General features: G+C 42.4%; 1 protein-coding gene across 3 annotated transcripts in view; it reads right to left on the minus strand.

The window, feature by feature from the left end:
* The window catches only part of LOC137618809 (dentin sialophosphoprotein-like), a 75,068-nt gene that overhangs the window by 13,282 nt on the left and 43,028 nt on the right, over window positions 1–18,758 (minus strand). For all 3 annotated transcript variants that reach the window (XM_068349017.1, XM_068349016.1, XM_068349014.1), the window contains 5 exons: window positions 17,330–17,473; window positions 12,343–12,750; window positions 9,731–10,000; window positions 5,498–9,256; window positions 1,479–1,757 (listed from right to left, as the gene is read on the minus strand). In XM_068349017.1, coding sequence (XP_068205118.1) covers window positions 1,479–1,757; window positions 5,498–9,256; window positions 9,731–10,000; window positions 12,343–12,750; window positions 17,330–17,419 — 4,806 coding nt within the window. In that variant the 5' untranslated portion in view covers window positions 17,420–17,473. The remainder of the gene's footprint in view (window positions 1–1,478; window positions 1,758–5,497; window positions 9,257–9,730; window positions 10,001–12,342; window positions 12,751–17,329; window positions 17,474–18,758) is intronic.

Consider the following 18,758-nt stretch of genomic DNA (forward strand, 5'->3'; position numbering starts at 1 on the left):
AAAATAAATAGAAATTAGTTTGACATACATACATACATACACATACCAAGGCACTTCCCCCCAATTTTGGGGGGTAGCCAACATTAACAAATGAAACAAAACAAAAAAGGGACCTCTACTCTCTACGTTCCTCCCAGCCTGACAAGGGACTCAACCGAGTTCAGCTGGTACTGCTAGGGTGCCACAGCCCACCCTCCCCCATTACCACCACAGATGAAGCTTCATAACGCTGAATCCCCTACTGCTGCTACCTCTGCGGTCATCTAAGGCACCGGAGGAAGCAGCAGGGCCTACCGGAACTGCGTCACAATCGCTCGCCCTTCATTCCTATTTCTAGCACGCTCTCTTGCCTCTCTCACATCTATCCTCCTATTACCCAGAGCTTTCTTCACTCCATCCATCCACCCAAACATTGGCCTTCCTCTTGTACTTCTCCCATTAACTCTTGCATTCATTGCCTTCTTTAGCAGACAGCCATTTTCCATTCTCTCAACATGGCCACACCACCTTAACACATTCATATCCACTCTAGCTGCTAACTCATTTCTTACACCGAATCTCACCCTCACCACTTCAACATATCAATATTAAATACGATGAGAAAGTATTTTCAGAAGTTAAATACCACCACAATGTTAATTACCAATTTACTTGACATTCATAAACATAATTCAAGAATAACTGGATGTTATAAATTCATTATAATATAAAAACAATGACCAGGTAATTTAATACACAAAGATGGGGAAAAGGAAAGGAGGAAGGGATAAGGTATGAGGCATGTCCTAAGATGATGTCCTATATGGACCCAATATTGGGGGACTAATATGCAGTGACGAATATCAAAATACAAATTAAGTTAGAAATGTGTGACAAGACAGTGGAGAATAAAAATTCCCCGAGGTTAACTAAAAAGAAAGCAAAGATACGAAAGAGAGGGGTCTCACGGCGGAGCATGCGAACGTTGGAAGGCAAAAACAGTATTGAAGCTGTTGTCAAAAGTTTTGTGTAGCTCTGGGCCAGTCTGTGAAAAGAAAGCTTAAAGCTGGTTGGTCAAAATGGCGAAAGATAGCAAGGTTGGATGACACGGTTTAAGATAGGAAAGTTGGACAACACTGTGAAGATGGAAAGAAGAACAGTGAAATATAGCAAAGTTGGACAACAAAGTGAAAGATACTAAGGTTGGACGACACAGTTCAAGATAGCAAACTTAGACAACACAATGAAAGACAGTAAGGTTGGGCAACACAGCTAAAGATAGCAAGGTTGTTCAATACAGTGAAGATGGCAAGAACAATACAGTGAAAGATTAAGTTGGACAACACAGTGAAAGATGGTAAGGTTGGACAACACAGTTTAATATACCAAGGTTGGCCAAACACTGAAAAAGATACCAAGAAAAACAGCGAAAGATAGCTAGGTTCAACTACACAACGAAAGACAGCAAAGTGTGAACGGACACAACCCTAGACAGTCACCTTTTTCCGCTGTGACGCGAGCGAGCGTATGGCGCCGTTGGGCGGCAGCGCGTCGGAGTAGGTCTTCCTCTCTGCGGCCGTCTTCACCTTGTGCGTTTCCGAGTGACTAGAAGCGACGGCCTGGGCCTTCTGGAGGGCCGTGCGGGGCCTCCTGAACGGGCTGAAGGACATGCTCAGGAGATCCGACCTGGTCGGCAAGACCCCGCCGGTGACTTCTCTCAGGCCGGTCTGACCGAACTTCGCCATCTTCATGGCGGCGATTTTCATGGTCAGTCTTCCCTATGGGGTTGGAGGGTATAATACATCGAGCAATTAGATATATTAGATATATTACAATTGATACTAGAAGGTCCTCAACTTAAACAATCAGAGATACAAAGACAAATTCAACTGGAATCGTAAATCTCATAATGAAAAAATTTAATTATTTAATGCAGTAAGCAAGATGACATTAGAAATATGAAACAGGACTATTTCTTGGCAATTGCAGATGAGAACTGTTAGCGTCTGAGTTAGATGAAGACTACATTCAGTCAAAAATTTAATAAAATTCTACTTACAGCTTCTTGTAACCTATTAAGCTTGTAAGCGGAGGACCTTCTGATAATTAAAAACACTTACTGGATGATTGATTTCACTAGGATTAAGACAAAAGTGAGACAATTATTCAAAATGGAAAACCAAATACAATATGGGTTAATATACAAAAAATACTCTAATAACTAATGCAATACTTAAAATATATCCGAAAAAGACCAGGAATACAATTGGCTACAAAATGATAATATTAGTATTCTGTAAAAACTAGGATCAATAAGTACCCTTACTCTCACACCGGTGACAACGTATACGTTGTTAGTCTCTAGGAAGAAAACTATAAATAATTCCCCCCATGAAACAAACACCGCAAAGATGGCTTATACACTAACTAATCAAACGCTATTCGTCCTGACAAGTTGAAGCTTCAAACTGAAATCATATGATCGCAGAGATAGTTTCCAATTGACGTGAGCCCGAAGCCGTCACATAAACGAGGGTCTTTGTAGCAGCCGCTTGGTTAGTACGACGTTCCTGTTGAGCTCTTTAATATTACCTGATTCTATCTTCACTTATACAAAATTGAATACTCGAAGGAGTTCTCATCAAATGTATCTTTCTGATTTATCGACGAGAATTCTCTGATACCCAAGACCTGAAGGTTTCTATTAGTGTCTACAATCTGACCGTCCTTGTGAGCTAGGGATAAAGGGGGTTTGGAGGCAACTATAGGTCTGCCTGCTGAGTCAGCAGCCATTGCCTGGCACTCCATGGTCGTAGCTTGAGTGGAAAAGGGTCTTTGAAGCTAATCATATGTATATATGGTCCGTCTCTAGGAGAGTGTCCTGTCCCTTCCCTCTTTGGGACATAGACAACTTTTAGACAGTCAGGAAGCGTTCATAGAGAGCTTGAGGATCTCAAACCAAAGTAACGAGACGTCGCTCGGAATACTCTCTATAAAACCAGCTCTTTCAGACGGCACAGAGACTAGACAGTCCTACTTGATGGCCCTTTATGGGCTGTTGCTATGCTTTGTGGTGGAGTGATGCATTCATCAGAACAGCCGCACTAATTCTGCGACTGATAAAGTCTTCGCAATTTGAGGGATTTTGACGTAGGAAAAATCACAAATTTTAAGTAATTTGTATTTTTCCTAACATACTTACCTCGAACTACTTTCTTAGGAGTATCTGGGATCTCCTCCCATCCGACCAGAGTTTTGTGTAGTTTACCCTACTTCCGTTTTCTGTGAGGGATAACCTCAGGCGGATAGATACGTGCCCTGAGGCTAAGCCCGGGTCAGGGAGCGTGCTAGCTTGGGTCTCGACCCTCAATAAGTTCTCTGGTCGCGTCGCGATATCATCTCGACGCTCTCCTTAATATTTTTGGGTGAGATAGCCATGTCGTCCTGATGGAAGTTCCCTCCAACAACTTCCTACTGTATATTTCTGCGATTGATATTATAAGAGAATTACCGTCAGGTATCACGGGGTTCCAAACCCCCGAACGACTATCCGAAGATATCGTGTATAATCAGGGACGTATCCTAAGATAACCATAGGTATCTGCACCCTGAATAGACCTTACCCAGTCTAATCCTTTAAAGGGAAGGATAAGTGAGGAGACGTTACATATCCTATCACCTTTCGGTGCTCCCATACGACCCTGCCGCTTCATTCCTTCTCCGCGATATTTTTGTGGGCGCTCTTTTCACCTTTTTTCAAAGATTTTCTCCGTATGTCAGCTTCCTCTTCTTCGTCGAAGTTGAGTACCTACTTCTCTTTGCCTTTTGTTTTAGCTGTTTTTGCTTTGGTTCCCTTCGGGGAGTTATATTTTAGCATTTGTGCGAGAGGAAGCCTGAGCGATTCGAGTCCACCTAGCCATGGCATTGGGTTTTGTACCTAATTGCTTCTTTCTCGTGATTATTTGTTTATTTGGTAAGAATTAAACAAGAGGTTATTTTGGTAATGCACCATTATGTAAACGATGATAAAAATAACTGGGGTCAATTGTCAGCAAGGGTACATGTGAAACCATGAGGTCATGCGAGGTCGGTGAAAACTTATTAACGTAACACAAAGTATAAAGGCCATACCATCACCCAACAAGTCTGATCTACCATGGTTTCAAAACCCGTCATTGGGACAAAGAAATTCATTCATATCTATTTCAGAACAACAGGAATATAACCAAACACACAAAGCACCTTGACAGCACGAAGTCCTCAACAAAAATGACAAACTAAAGACTTGAAACATCACGAAGGCAGAGTTTCCCAGAAAAATGGTAGTTTACAGCCCATGAAGATAAGATAGTCAATTGACGACGTACATATAATTACCCTTTATTGCAAAGCAAGCAAAGATCTTGTGTAAAAAAATACACAGAAGAAAATAATATAAGTCACAATAAAAAAGAAACGATAAGAATATAATAACCAACTGAATGAGGATAAAGAGGTTATGGGAGACAAAGAAATAAAAAAAAAAAAAAGGAAAAGATGACATGGTAGAGAGGTAGCAATACCCATCTTCTTCTTGAAAGAGATATCGAAAGAAACCTCCTCCGGTCAGCAAAGAGATGATGAAGCAACAAGGTCCTTTATAGTTAAAAAAAAAAAAAAAACCTGTTGTTAGAATGACATCGGATAAAGACATAACAATGCCCCAGAGACTAACCATATATACACACGATATACCTACAACCTGGTTGGGCAAGGCAATGACTACTGACGACTCAGCGGGTAGACCTATGGGCTCCCGTAACTGCCCCTCCTTATATTGCAAGGACGGTGAGGTTACAGACCCTATTAGAAAGTGTCAAGATTGAACGGGGCATGAATTCCCGTCAAGGAGATCACAAGGCAGGGACGTTTCCGAGACAAATTAATCGCAAATTTCAAAATGAAAAGAAGTGTGGATCAAAACTGACAAGGAAGAGATGGAAACGAAAACGACGGAACGTTGACACAAGATTCCGCGACCCAAACACAAAAAGATTCCAATCAGAGAAGAGCTTGTCGACCTTCGATTGATGCAGGCAGTGACAAAATTGGTCAGGTGAGCAATGACATTATGTTGACTTTTGTAGTGCAAAAAAATAAAGCATTTATAATAGAAAGAAATTGAAAACTGCATTACAAATCCTAATAACCATTCTATACACTTCTAAATATATAAACATGTGACGCTGTGACGCCAAAGTATGTCATCATATCCTACAGATATCACAGAGTTGAACAGACCCTAACGTACCCACAGCCTCATTAAGAAGCCACAAAGATTCACATTATACCAATTAATGGATTGAGAACATCTCAATTGACTTATAATAAGTAGTTTAGAGAATGATGAGATAAGTAAAAAACATATCCTGTCACAAATCTAAATCAGCAGCAAAGATTAAACGTGAATATCATGAAAGAACAGAACTTAATGAAGTCAAATTATGCTTAAAACTAAAGGAAAAAACAGAGGCCCTACCTGATTGAAGTTGCTCTCGCTGACGTTAAACGTCTGCGTCTGTTCCGTGTCGAGGTCGACCTTCTCGTTCAGCTCTTCCGAGCTCTCGCTGTCGGTCGACGTCTCGTCCCTGAACAGCTTCCCCCCCTTGCCCTTCCCCTTCGGCTTGTCCAGATCCGTGCTTTTTCTTCTCTCCCTCCCCTTAACAACGTCCGCTATCGTAGGGCACACGTATAGAGGTGACTTATCACACTTATCACATTTACACTTGGCGTTCACCTTGGTTTTGTGGTTGGGACACTCGCCCTCTCTCAAAGAGAGGCTCTGTTTCCTGTGCTCGGGTCTGGTAACCTCCCTGTCGCCCTTGACGACAGGAGAGTCGACTCCGCCGCCGCTCGACGTTTTACTCGGTAACTTTAACTTACAGTGTGATTCCGTCGAGTTTCGGTCGAGCTTCGGCATGCCGCACGCTTCCGCGGAAGCGTCGACGGGTCTTTGAATTTTGGACAGCTTTGAATATTCATTGTAACTACCCACATATTTCTCCCCCTGGAATTCCCGGCAGTTCGAAGTCCCCTCGGGCACGACGGGGAAATCGCCCTTGTTACTGCCGCTGTGCAGCAGATGGGGCATCTCCCGGTATGAGGAGGACTTCTTCTCCTTTGTGCTCTCCTTCGAAAACTTTCTCTCGTAACGGGCATCACCATCTAACCTACTCTCACTCGACAATTCTTTATCTTGTTTCTTATCAACATCTATATTTTTCCTTATCCTAACCACATCCTGTTCTCTACTGCTAAAGTGCTTCTCCACCGTATCGTGGTCCTTCGTCCTTTTCTCCTTCTCCTTCACGCCCCCACTCTCACAACAATGATTGAACACCGAATCCTTAGTGTTTTTCCTTTCGGACAACACTTCACTCAAGGGCTTCTTGCCCTCGAAGTTCCTCTCGTGGGTGGCGTCCGAAAGTGGCCCACGCCCGAGTTTCCTATCACTTTTCACATCCAAATGCACTTTTCTGTCACTGGCAGTCAATTTGCTATGTAACCTTTCAACATTATCCATGCTATGCTTTTGGGCAGAGATACCAGTTGTGGCTCTTTTATCTGGAGTCCTGTCTTTCAGAATTTTCTCGTGCAACCCCGTAAAATCCCTGTTCAGCCTTTTTTCCGGGCTGTCGTGTTTATGCACCTTTCTCTCCCCCACTTTATCCTTGGAGGACACTTTCTTATCTGGACTGACCTCGGCCAAACGGTCGCGAATGCCGCCACCGTCTTTGCCGGTCTTCCTGTCGTTGGAGTTCCGATCTTTCGCGCCCTTCTCGAAAGCACCGCTGCTACTGTTGCTGTTCCGGTCGAGACCGAGTAACTTGTCCCCGTGATGACTCTTGCCGAACTTCTTGTCCGCCAGGCTCAGCTCGGCGGAGATCAGCTCCTTCTCGAAGCTCAGGTGAGGACGCTTCTCCGGCGCCAACCCGTCCCTCAGGAACTTGTTGGGACTACCGTGATCCTTATTCAGTCTGTTCTCCACGTTCGTCTTCTTAGCAGAGAACGAATCTCTGACCAGCTTCTTTTCCTCGTGGACTTTCTTGTTCTTCTCCGGGGTCTTCTCACCATTGCTTCCTTCTTTGCCCGACTTCTGGTGGAAGTCATTCTTGTTTACCTTCTTCTCGGAACTGGGCCTGACTGGCTTTCTCTCAAAGTCCCTGCTGGTCTTCAACTCCAAAGCGTGCCGGTGGAGGCTCCTGTCTGGAAAGCCGGGTTCTAGCCTGTCTCCAGGCTTATCCTTCCCCGTTCTCTTGTCGCCCGGTTCCTTGGATGTCTTCTCGACGAGCGCGTCCACGCTCAAGCACTTCGCGACGGAGGACGACTCCCTCTCGCTCTTCTGGCTAACGGACAACACAGACTTCTTCTCCTGATCTTTGACCTTGCTCGGGGCGACGGTGGCTTCTCTTCTCGGGCCTTTGGCATTATCCTTCTTAACCTTAACGTCGACATCCTCCTTAGCTGCATCCTTCTTCTTGTCGAAGCTGTCGACTCTATACGTGTTCCACTCCAAATCGGGCATGCTGAGACCGACGCACCTCTTGCTCGCGTTCACCTCTTTGGCTGCATTCTTCTTCGGCAGAGTTTCGACCACCTTCTTCTCGACCCCGACATCGTGCAGGACGGTTCGGGACGGCAAGACGCCGTTGCCATTCAAGCCCTTCGCTAAACCATCTTTACTCTGGTTCTTAGGGGACGCATCTTTGACTGGCAAGACGTCTACAGAGACTGTCTCTGTCTCCTTACTCGACTTGCTCAGATGATTCTCTTGGTCCTGGAGGGTCGGCGGCTCGCGAGAAAACACCTTCTCCACGACGCCGTCCCTGATCAACTTACTCCCCAGGGCGCTGCCTCGGCCGACAGCCTTCTCGCTCGGCGAGTTGGACTCCGGCTTGTTCTTGACAGAGAGACGATCGTCGCAATTGGCTTGTACTTCCTTTGGTTCGCTGCTAATAGCAACAGCATCTTTACTACTCTTATCTTCTACTTTGGACGCATCTTTGAGCTTATCTTCTAGAGCACCCTGGCTGTTGTTCTTAGTTTTAACATCCTTGCTCTCCAACAGGGTCGCGATCGGCATGGCCTGAATCACGGACGCCAACGTCTTCTCCGGTTTTGGAGGACTGATGATGTTGTTGATGTGCCAACCGTCCCTCTGCGGCGTGACGTAGTTCAGGGACTTCGTGGCCCTTATGGCATCGTACACCTTATTATACTTCATGGCAGCTGCATTGGTTAACTTAAATGGTATGTGCTTCTTCAAATCATTGGATATCACAGGCGATTTTTGTTCGTTTGGCTTGGGACTCGGGCTGCTGCCGCTACTGCTGCTATTCTTGGTGCTGAAGAGGAGCCGGTCGAATTCTCGGTTCAGCTCCCTTTGCTTCTCCCGCCTCCTCTCCTCAAGCTCGGCCGGGGATAACGACGAGTTCTTCAGCTCCTCCCCCTTGTCGCCGTCATCCCACTTTGTGCCAGCGTCGCATTTGCCCTCCGGCTGACCTCCAGCGCTCTGTTTATAAGGCTGGAAAGGAACACTCTTCACTTCCTCCGCTTTCAAATTTGGCGGGGTGGAGGCGGACGCGTTCTCGACGGTGTTCGTACTCTTGGTGGACTTGCTCGGACTTTCTTCTAGGATTGGCATGCTCCTTTCTTCTCTGCTCTCTCCCTTGGCTTCCAATTCCACGAGGCGGGGCAAGCCGTCAGCAGTGCCGGCTTCCTGGGGCTTGCTTTTGGTCTCCTCAACTCTTCCGCTGTTGCACCCCAGACTCAAGATGGGAGGAGACCCCAATATCTTCTTGTCGTCGCTCTTCGACAACGCGAGCGCCTTGCTGTTGATGGTCCGGTCTATGTCCAGCCTGGCGGTCATCCCTTGATGGTAATGCAGAGGGCTTTTCACCAGGACCCTGTCCTCCGCCTGCGAGATCTTGCTGACGGCGAACCCGACGCTCGTGATGGAAGTCGCGGAGGAAGTGGAGAACGTCAGGGCGGGAGACTTGTTTCCGGCATTGCTGGAACCCTGCAAGTCCCCCGAGGACTTGCGCAAGGGGTCGCCGGACTTCCCCTCGGTTTCGGCGTGGTCATTCAGGGTCAGCTTCGGCGCCGTCAGCTGCGGTTTCCGTCTCGGAAGGGGTTTGTTCACCGGGCTCGAGTCTCTCTCCCCGTCCTCTTTCTTCCTCTCGTCGTCTGAGCCCGACGAGCTGCTGTCACTCCACGCAGAGCTGTCTGAATCGGAATCCTGGAAAATACGGGAATTTTTAGTCACAAAGAAGAATTACTTTGCATTTTCAAGCCTTCGATCTTGTCCCTTTTTCAAGTGTTCTGAAGTTTTAATAATAGAAATGAATTCTTGGAAATTATTAAATTTGAGAAGTGATTAAATGTCTCTGAATAGCTACATAGAAACTTAAGACTGTTTACAAGAGGGAACAACATGTCAATGTACAAATAACTACTGTACAATGTTTATTACTTTATTCTACAGAACTGAAACCAACTGTATAAACCAAAACCACAATTACCCCAAAAAAAATTCCCCTAATTGTGTACAGTGCTACTAAAAAACTAAGTCCCTTAAGATACAAGCTAATAAGACTTACACATACAATATATACATACATATATCACAGTCTCTACAAACAAAAATATTCCAAGTAGGACCTCGAGAGGAGAAGGCCGAATCCCACCGTCCAAACACGACAAGCTAACTGACCTGGCTGCCGCTGTCCGATCTCGAGTTCGAGGGAGAAGGGGACCGAGACTCGCATCTCGATCTGGTGAAAGACTTGATGCTCTCCCTCGAAGGCGAGCACGACCTCGAGTGGGACCTCGAGCTGAGCCTCGAGTCTGACTCCGACTCCGACGCGTCCGTGTCCGAGTCCTCCTCGTCGGAGTCCTCGTCGCCCGGATCGTGATCCATACTGTCCCAGTTTTCGTTGATGGTGACGAGCTGCGCTTGGGAGTGGTCGGGGGAAGGAGAGTCCTGGAAAGTGGAGGATGCGGTGATAAGAGACGATTCTAACGATTAATGAACAGGTAGATACTCAAGAACCTTTTCACACTTTTAAACTAGTAAAAAGTAGCTATGTGTTAGTAAGAAAAAGCTACAGAGACAGGTGAAAGGGGATTTGAAAAGGGAGAAGTAAATGAACATTTTAATGAGTGCCTTTTCAAGGCTTCCGCAGCACGTGAGGAGAAGTCACAAAACTTGGCGAGAGATTTTCAACATCAAATTTTTCAAAATAGTCATTAAAACTCGCATCAAATGATAGTGTGATTGCAATAGGGCTCTGTCATCTACAGAAATCCATTAACCTAAACTACATTTAAGTCTTTTTACCTTTCTTGTAAATACTAAACCTAGAATTTCTCTCTGATTTGTCTATTCATATCATTAGTTTGTAAAGATTTATAAATCTTATTTCGTAATTACTGTGATGCAGTTTGATAACCAACTGTCCATAGAAGGTTCTAATACAGTTATTCTACGACGTTGCTGGGTTAAATAACGAGAACATACAAACGAGTACAAAGAGCAATCGGATTTCAGATCTCCGCCAATGACGATTCAACATTTTACTCAAGTCTACGGACCAAGCTTTCTCTTCTTCGGATGTTAACAGTGAATGAATCAACTGTTATATAATAATAAAAAAAAACTAAATAGAATTACAATCTTGATCTGGATCAGCTCCAAAACTTAATGGGTTCTTCTGAAGCATATTGCCTATCTGGTGTTAATCCTTTTACCCCCAAAGGATGTACTGGTACGTTTCATAAAACACATCCCTTTACCCCAATGGACGTACCGGTATGTCCTTGCAAAAAACTGCTATTTACAATTTTTTTTGCATATTTTTTATAATTTTCTGAGAAACTTCAGGCATTTTCCAAGAGAATGAGACCAACCTGACCTCTCTATGGTGAAAATTAAGGCTGTTAGAGCAATTTAAAAAAAACATACTGCAAAATGTGCTTAAAAAAAAATAACCCCCGGGGTTTAGGGGTTGGAAAGTTCCAAATAGCCTGGGGGTAAAAGGTTAAGGGTTAAAATCCGGTGAAAATAGGCAAGATTTGACAATCCTGTTCACACACAGACAGATAAATAAATAAATACAATAAATTAAAGGGACACTCGGTAGAAAGCACGTATGCTTTCTTATTTTGTTCTTAACCATTTTACCCCCAGGTTATTTGGAACTTTCCAACCCTTAACCCCCAGGCATTTTTTTCTTTTCAAGCACATTTTGCAATATATTTTTTTTAAATTGCTCTAACAGCCTTAATTTTCATCATAGAGAGGTCAGGTTGGTCTCATTCTTTTGGAAAATGCCTGAAGTTTCTCATAAAGTTATCAAAAATAGGCAATAAGGAATGTAAATAGCAGTTTTTAGCAAGTACGTACCAGTACGTCCATGGGGGTAAAGGGATGAGTTTTGTGAAACGTACCAGTACGTCCATGGGGGTAAAGGGATGAGTTTTGTGAAACGTACCAGTACGTCCATGGGGGTAAAGGGATGAGTTTTGTGAAACGTACCAGTACATCCATTGGGGGTAAAGGGTGTTTTGTGAAACGTACCAGTACGTCCATTGGGGGTAAAAGGGTTAACTCTACTGTGGGCTTGTACTTCAATGTATTCACTTCGAAATCTAATGTTTTGTCCTTGGGTCATATCGCCACACGTCTAACAAGGTTCACTGAAATTCGTTCAATAGTTTTTGCATAAAATTCACAAGGTGAAAATAAAGTAATAAAATATTTGCCCATTTACTTAACATTGCAATTATTATCGAAGTACTGCTGCGTACTTGTACGACGAAGTACTTTATCCAAACTGTTACAGATTTATCCTTGGATCATATCCAACATGGCTAGCAAGTTTGGTCACAATCAGAACATTAGTTTTTGTGTAAAGTTTCTCACAAACAAACAAATGAAGACAGGGGTGAACACATACCTTTTGCAGGTTATTTTATAACCTTGACAGAGGTAATAAGGTGTAAGCCTTCTTGTCATATCTCCCAAATACCATAATTACATTTACAACTACTATTATTATTATTATTACTAGCTCAGATAAAATCATAGTTGGAAGAGCAGGGATAAGTAGCCCAGTGAGGAAAGGTAATAAAGAAATAAACTACAAGAGAATTAATGATCCATTAAAGTATTTCAAGAACAGTGACGCTAAAATGGATCTTTCGTATATAAACTATAAAAGCTTATATATACAAGAGGAAGAGAAACAAGATAGAACAGTGCCTAAGTGTATGCTCAAGCAAGAGAACTCGACTGAAATCAAACAAAGTAAGAAGAGTACCAACCCGGATGGCTTGAATATCAACAGTGGATGGCAGATTATCCTCCTCCTCCTCCTCTTGTTCGTCGTCGTGCGACACAGACGGGGGACCCCATATGTGGTGGTGATGCGGGAGGGCAGGAGTGAGGTGGGGATGGGGCTGGTGCGCTACGGCGGGAGGGGGAGGGGGCGATGCGAGCGGATGGTGGTGGGGAGGCGGCGAGGTCAGGTGGTGGTGGTGCGGCGACGTCAGGGGCGGCGTGACGAGCGTGAGGGTAGGGGGGGAGACGGCGGCCGCTATGGAGACCGCCGGAGGAGTGGGGGTGGAGGCCGGGACGACCACGGACGTCTGCGCCAGCTGCTTGGCGCCCTCTAGGGTCATGGGTTCTGCGAGAGTGGCGCATTCCTCCTCTTCCTCGCTCAGCATCATATCCTGGGGGAGACGGAACGACGTCGAGTCAAAAGAGTCGTGTATCAGAGACCGTTATATTCATGGGAAATGTAAATGTAAAATAATAAATATACAGTATAACTTAATGCTAAGAAAAATATATCTTTATACAAACAACATTGTGGTTATAACATGCTTTACACTTACTAATATTTAACTTTTTTAAATATTCCCTACCATGGTTAGTTAGCTAACAGCCCTCATCTTTCTAATCAGTTAAACAAAAAAAGGTGTCTTTGAGAAATGGGTTCAAGCAGTAGCAAAAGCAATAAAGTTGGTTTCAAGTGATGTAAGTTGTAGCAGAAGAAATACAGTTTGTTTTAAGTAGTAACAAAAGTAAGTGTGTTTGTTTACGATCCAGATACGAATGTGTAACGTTCGGTTCTCACGGCATAAAAGGCCCTCGTCTCCTTCAGGGGACGAACGGCAAATATAACAGATACCGTCCTCTGAAACTTTCTACAACATCCCACATGCAACCACGGGCAACAGTAATTCTAAATAACAGAAAGATCCAAAAAGATCGCTTAAAAACCTCGCGGCGACTTTCATAACCCGCGAGGCTTGTTGCATGTCGACTCGTTTCTCATCTTAGTCCGAGTCTCTGCTCTTCCCTTACGTTCCGTGAGAGAAAACGATGGTAAAAGAATTATTTAAACATGGCATGTGATGAAAAGAGAGAGGATGGTCCGGGGAATCGAGGCGAGTTCAAGAAACTTGAGCTACTGAACTCAAGATACCATTAACATCTGAGACATGAATATTACAGATTTCAAACTTAATCTACTTATGTTGACATTTTTCAACATAACTAACAGAGGAATAAATATAGAAAGGAACTAAATATAGCATTGATAAGAATAAATTTTCTTTATACCTACATGAACATATCATTGGATCCTCAGAAGGTTAACGTAAGAACAATTACTATATACAGTATCTTCTATCACTTTTTTGTTTACATGGGGTGTCATGGGCCAAGTAAGGCCCATCATGATCGATTGGTAAATTTGGGTTATGAAGCCAGGGGCTGGGACCAGGAAAGCCAGTCAATGTTATGGTATAACTGGGGTAAAAATAAAGTTGAAAGACAATGTAAGAAACAGCAAACTGATGAGGCAACAATCGATAAAATACATAATGAACTTTCAATTTTAAATTAAATCAATTTAAACATTACACTACAGATTAACCTGATTCTAAAACATGTTGATCTAACACAGACCAAAATCTGAATGAAAAATAGCATGAAGATTTTTTTAAAATCATGAAAACAAGCGTCGATAATTCAAGCCGTCCGATCTTACTACACCTCTCCCTCGCGAGGGAATCGATTCCGGGGCACCGGCGTGTGTGAATGCAAAACAAAAATAGCCCAATAAAGAAGTTCGACCTTTAAAAACAAACGCAACTCGCCACAGAAGAATGCTGCATACACGATCATTAAGACGTAAAGGTCGCTCGGTATTTAAACACGCTGCATGACAGATGAGTTCCTCAACATAAAAGTTCTTGAGAGGAATATTGATTGTTTATACTGACATTAACCTTTAGAAAGACTGATTGTTAATTTATTATTTACTGGCCAATAGAGTCGTTTTCTTGTTTATTTTGTCTGTGCCTGTCTGTATAAATTCTTAATACATAAGTGGGGATACCTTACATGGTGAAAGGGTTTGTGTATCACCATAACAAGCAAAGATGTATTAGTCAGAGCCACCCATACAGACAAAAGATTCCCACCATCACCAATCCACAGTGGCCACAGTGGTGATGATAACTGGTCAAACCACAGACATGATTACGGACATGCCCAAGGCCTTTGTCCTGCATTCGTTATCACTGTTGTATCAATATTACTAGCTATGCAACAACCCTACTTTGAAAATCATGATGCTATAACCCCTATAAGGACTATAACAGGGAAAAAATAGCCTAGTGAGGAAAGGACACAAGTTAATAGATTTAGTAGTGTACTCGAGTGTATCCTCAAGCAAGAAAACTCTAACCCAAAGACAATGGAAGACCAAGGTACAGAGAGACTATGACACTACCCAAGCCTAGAAAATAATTGCTTGATTTTGAATAACTACAGTGTAGCAGTTAACCCGTTGAGCGAAGAATTGTTTGGTAATCTCAGTGTTGTCGGGTGTACGAGGACAGAGGAGAATGCATAATAAATCGGCCAGACTATCTGGTGTGTTTAGGCGAAGGAAAAAGGAGTCATAACCTGATAGAGGAATCCTACGTAGTACTGTCTGGCCAGTCAAAGGACCCCATAACTCTCTAGAAAGGATATTTGGAATGACTTAACCAAGATTTCTGGATCTAGATACGAGATCTTGTTTGGAGGCGGATTACCTGATCTTGGCAAAGGCCAACAATCTCCCAACATTGATGAGGTCACCAGAACAAACTTTAAAAGTCAATTGTGAAATAATAAAGACAAAGACAAGATTCCAGAAAACAAATAAAGTTCAAGTAAAATAATGACAAAGTTGAAGGAGAGAAAGCCAAAGCTCATGAAAACAACAGGCAAAGACAAGGTTCAAGAAAACAAAGACAAGGTTCAAGTAAATAAAGAAAGGTTCAAGTAAATAAAGAAAGGTTCAAGAAAATAAAAAAAGGTTCAAGAAAACAAAGACAAGGTTCAAGAAAAATAAAGAAAATGTTAAGAAAATAAAGACAAGGTTCAAAAAAATAAAACAGGTTCAAGAAAACAGACAAGGTTCAAGAAAGTAAGAAATAGGTTCAAGAGAATAAAAAAAATGTTCAAGAAAACAGAGACAAGGTTCAAGAATACAGACAAGGTTCAAGAAAATAAAAAACTGGTTCAAGAAAACAAAGACAAGGTTCAAGAAAACAAAGTAAAGGTTCAAGAAAATAAACAGGTTCAAGAAAATTTCAAGGAAACAAAGAAAAGGTTAAGAAAATAAAAAATAGGTTCAAGAAAATAAAGAAAGGTTCAAGAAAATAAAGAAAAGGTTCAAGGAAACAAAGACAAGGTTCAAGGAACACAAAGACAAGGTTCAAGAAAACAAAAACATATATCATTCAAGAAAACAAAGACATAATTCAAGAAAATAAAACACAGGTTCAAGAAAACAAAGACAAGGTTCAAGAAAACAGACATGGTAAAAAAAAACACAGTCAAGGTTCAAGAAAATAAGGAAAAGGTTCAAGAAAACAAAGAAAAGGTTCAAGAAAACAAAGACACAAGGACAAGGTTTGAGTAAATAGACAATGACAATGTTTAAGAAATTAAAAACATGGTTCAAGAAAAAGACAAAGTTCTAGAAAAGTAAGAGAAAGACAAGATTCAAGAAAATAAAGACAAAGTTCAAGTTGAAAAATAGAAAAGGATGAGGTTCAAGAAATAAAGACAAAAGTTCAAGGATAAATCAAGGCAAAGACTAGCGCAAGTTGATTAAAAATAGACAAGGACGATGTTCAAGAAATAAAAAAGTTCAAGAAATAAAAAAGTTCAAGAAAAAGACAAAGTTCAAGTTGAAAGAAAATAGACAAGGATGAGGTTCAAGAAATAGACAAGGTTCAAGAAAATAAAGATAGTTAAAAATAAAGAAAAGGATAAATTTGAAAAAAAAATTTCAAGAAAATAATGACAAATAAAGACAAGGAAAATGTTCAAGACCTAAAGACAAAGACACGATTCTAGAAATAAAGACAAAGAAAAGGACAAGGTTCAAGAAATAGACAGTTCAAGAAAATAGACAAAACCAAGGTTTAAAAAAATAAAGACAGGGTTCAACAACTTGGGCAGCTATTGGTTAAAGACAAAAATGAGCAGACAAGTATCGAATAACAGAAACCGATTCAAAGTTCACGGAACTTAAACGTCATACGATTACACTAAAGGCCTGAGCAAAAACTGAACCTTGGCAGTGGTGATAATACAATAGGAATGTAGTCGTGAGTATGAGGGTTGGTGAAAACACCACCAGAACATTTAGCAAAGAAAAACTATCAAAATATGACCTGACAGACAGCGGCTATATACGGAAGACGAAGGATGCGATCGGACCTCTGACTCGTCAACAGAATTATCAACCCTGTGATGCGACAACAAATAATGTGAAAAATGTACGTACACTTCGCGACATACTATACATAGAGAGTAACATTTGCGATGATCATAACATACTCTGCTAAAGCGATGAGTGGGTACTTCACTAACAAGGAAATTACAAAGCATACGTCCTGTAGGATGGTTTGTTTTCAATGTGTAATGTATTTCTAAATGACTTCTACACAGTTCCTAATTTGTAGAAGCCGTCTAAAATGCTCTCCTTACCTGCGTCCATTACCTGTGGCTCCTCCACACCAGTTTGCTTAATTTCAGATCTCTATTTCAATTCTATTTAAGTTTTCAACCATTTAAAAACAAACTCTTAACGGTATGATCTAACTGAACGGTCAAGACAATCCAACATATTTGACAAGACTTAATAATGCATTCATTTTCCTATCAGATCCTTTCTTAAACCTCAAAGTACACTCCGGACAATCTCGAACATCTACCTCCCCCAGGGGGACATCTCACCTGATGGTCAGTATACGTGGCATGGTATGGGGCTCGGCATTTGTCAGCTGTCGGGTGGGACATGTTGCTGTATGGATCACCGTTCTCCATGCAACCACTAACGGAAGCTGCATTCACTTCATGGTATCCATACTACCACAGAACCTGCGAATAAAAAAACTTGTTAAATGAGTGCGCCGGCAAAGTAAAAATTTAAAAAAATGCACAGAACAATAATTCAATCATAAATGTGATTTTGTTATAGCTTTCCTCAATGGTTTTAAGACATGGTCATCTCCCTATCTTTCTCTCTGTCTCTGTCTCCAATCTCTTCTATCTACAAGAGCTATACCCAAACTCCTGTCACGGCTAGAAGACTTCATCTATTCCTTTACTCTCAAACCTTTCTGTCCTAACGGCAGTACGAAGTCTTTTAACATACCCTCGTCCCAGGTCCCTCTCAACAAGAAAAGCATGGAGTCGGATGTAGAACGGCACCTCGTAGTAACGTGGGATGTTGAGGAAGGAGAAGATTAATTGGTAAGGGACCTCTGGTCGTGGTTCTAACACGCCCCAGTTACTATACCGACACCCTATAAGGGTGAGCGAGCTGGGTATATTCCTGGCATTCCATGCAACTTTTTTCTCTGGTATATTTAGCAGTATTTATACCTTAGAAATGGTGTTATAAGGAGCATTTCACGGAGCGACACAGGTCGAGCCCAGAAATCATTATATCCAACCTATATATAGATTTCACCGAGGGCCAGGATTTCCGAGAGTGCCAGGGCATTGTCTCAAATGTGCATCGGTGCGAGCACACTACTTCCTGTAAGGACTCCTCTCTAAAATATCTTACTTTGTAACTAGGGTTCGAGTCACGCTCAAACTCTAAGTTCCTCTGGTTGCTGCAATCTCACCATCCTTGTGAGCTAAGGATGAGGGGTTTGGGAGGAGCAAATAAGTTTATCTGCCGAGTCATCAGCAGCCATTGCCTGGCCCTCCTTGGTCCTAGCTTGGGTGGAGAAGGGGGGCTTAGGCGCTGATCATATGAATACATGGTCAGTCTCTAGGGCATTGTCCCGCTCGATAGGGCAATGTCACTGTCCCTTGCCTCTGCCGTTCATGAACGGCCTTTAAACTTTATCGAGCATTTAATTCAATAAAAAAAACAAATTGTGACATCAATGATCTTAAGTATGAGTCACTCGTCATAGTCGGTTCCAATCTCACGTCTGGATTTCAAAGATTTCTAAACAAGAAGATGAAAAAAGAGTAGAAATAAGAGCTGTCCAAGAGCCCCATTCAAATAAAGTCCAGAGGTATACTATAAGGTCTGGTCTGAACATTGAAATAATGAAGATGATAACTATATCCACGTATTCTTTATCGTCTAGCCCTCCTCCTTCCGTCCACTAACTACTCGTTCGTGATACGATCGTCACACCTT

Source organism: Palaemon carinicauda, chromosome 25 (genome assembly GCF_036898095.1).
Source record: "Palaemon carinicauda isolate YSFRI2023 chromosome 25, ASM3689809v2, whole genome shotgun sequence".
In the NCBI taxonomy this organism is placed as follows: Eukaryota; Metazoa; Arthropoda; class Malacostraca; order Decapoda; family Palaemonidae; genus Palaemon; species Palaemon carinicauda.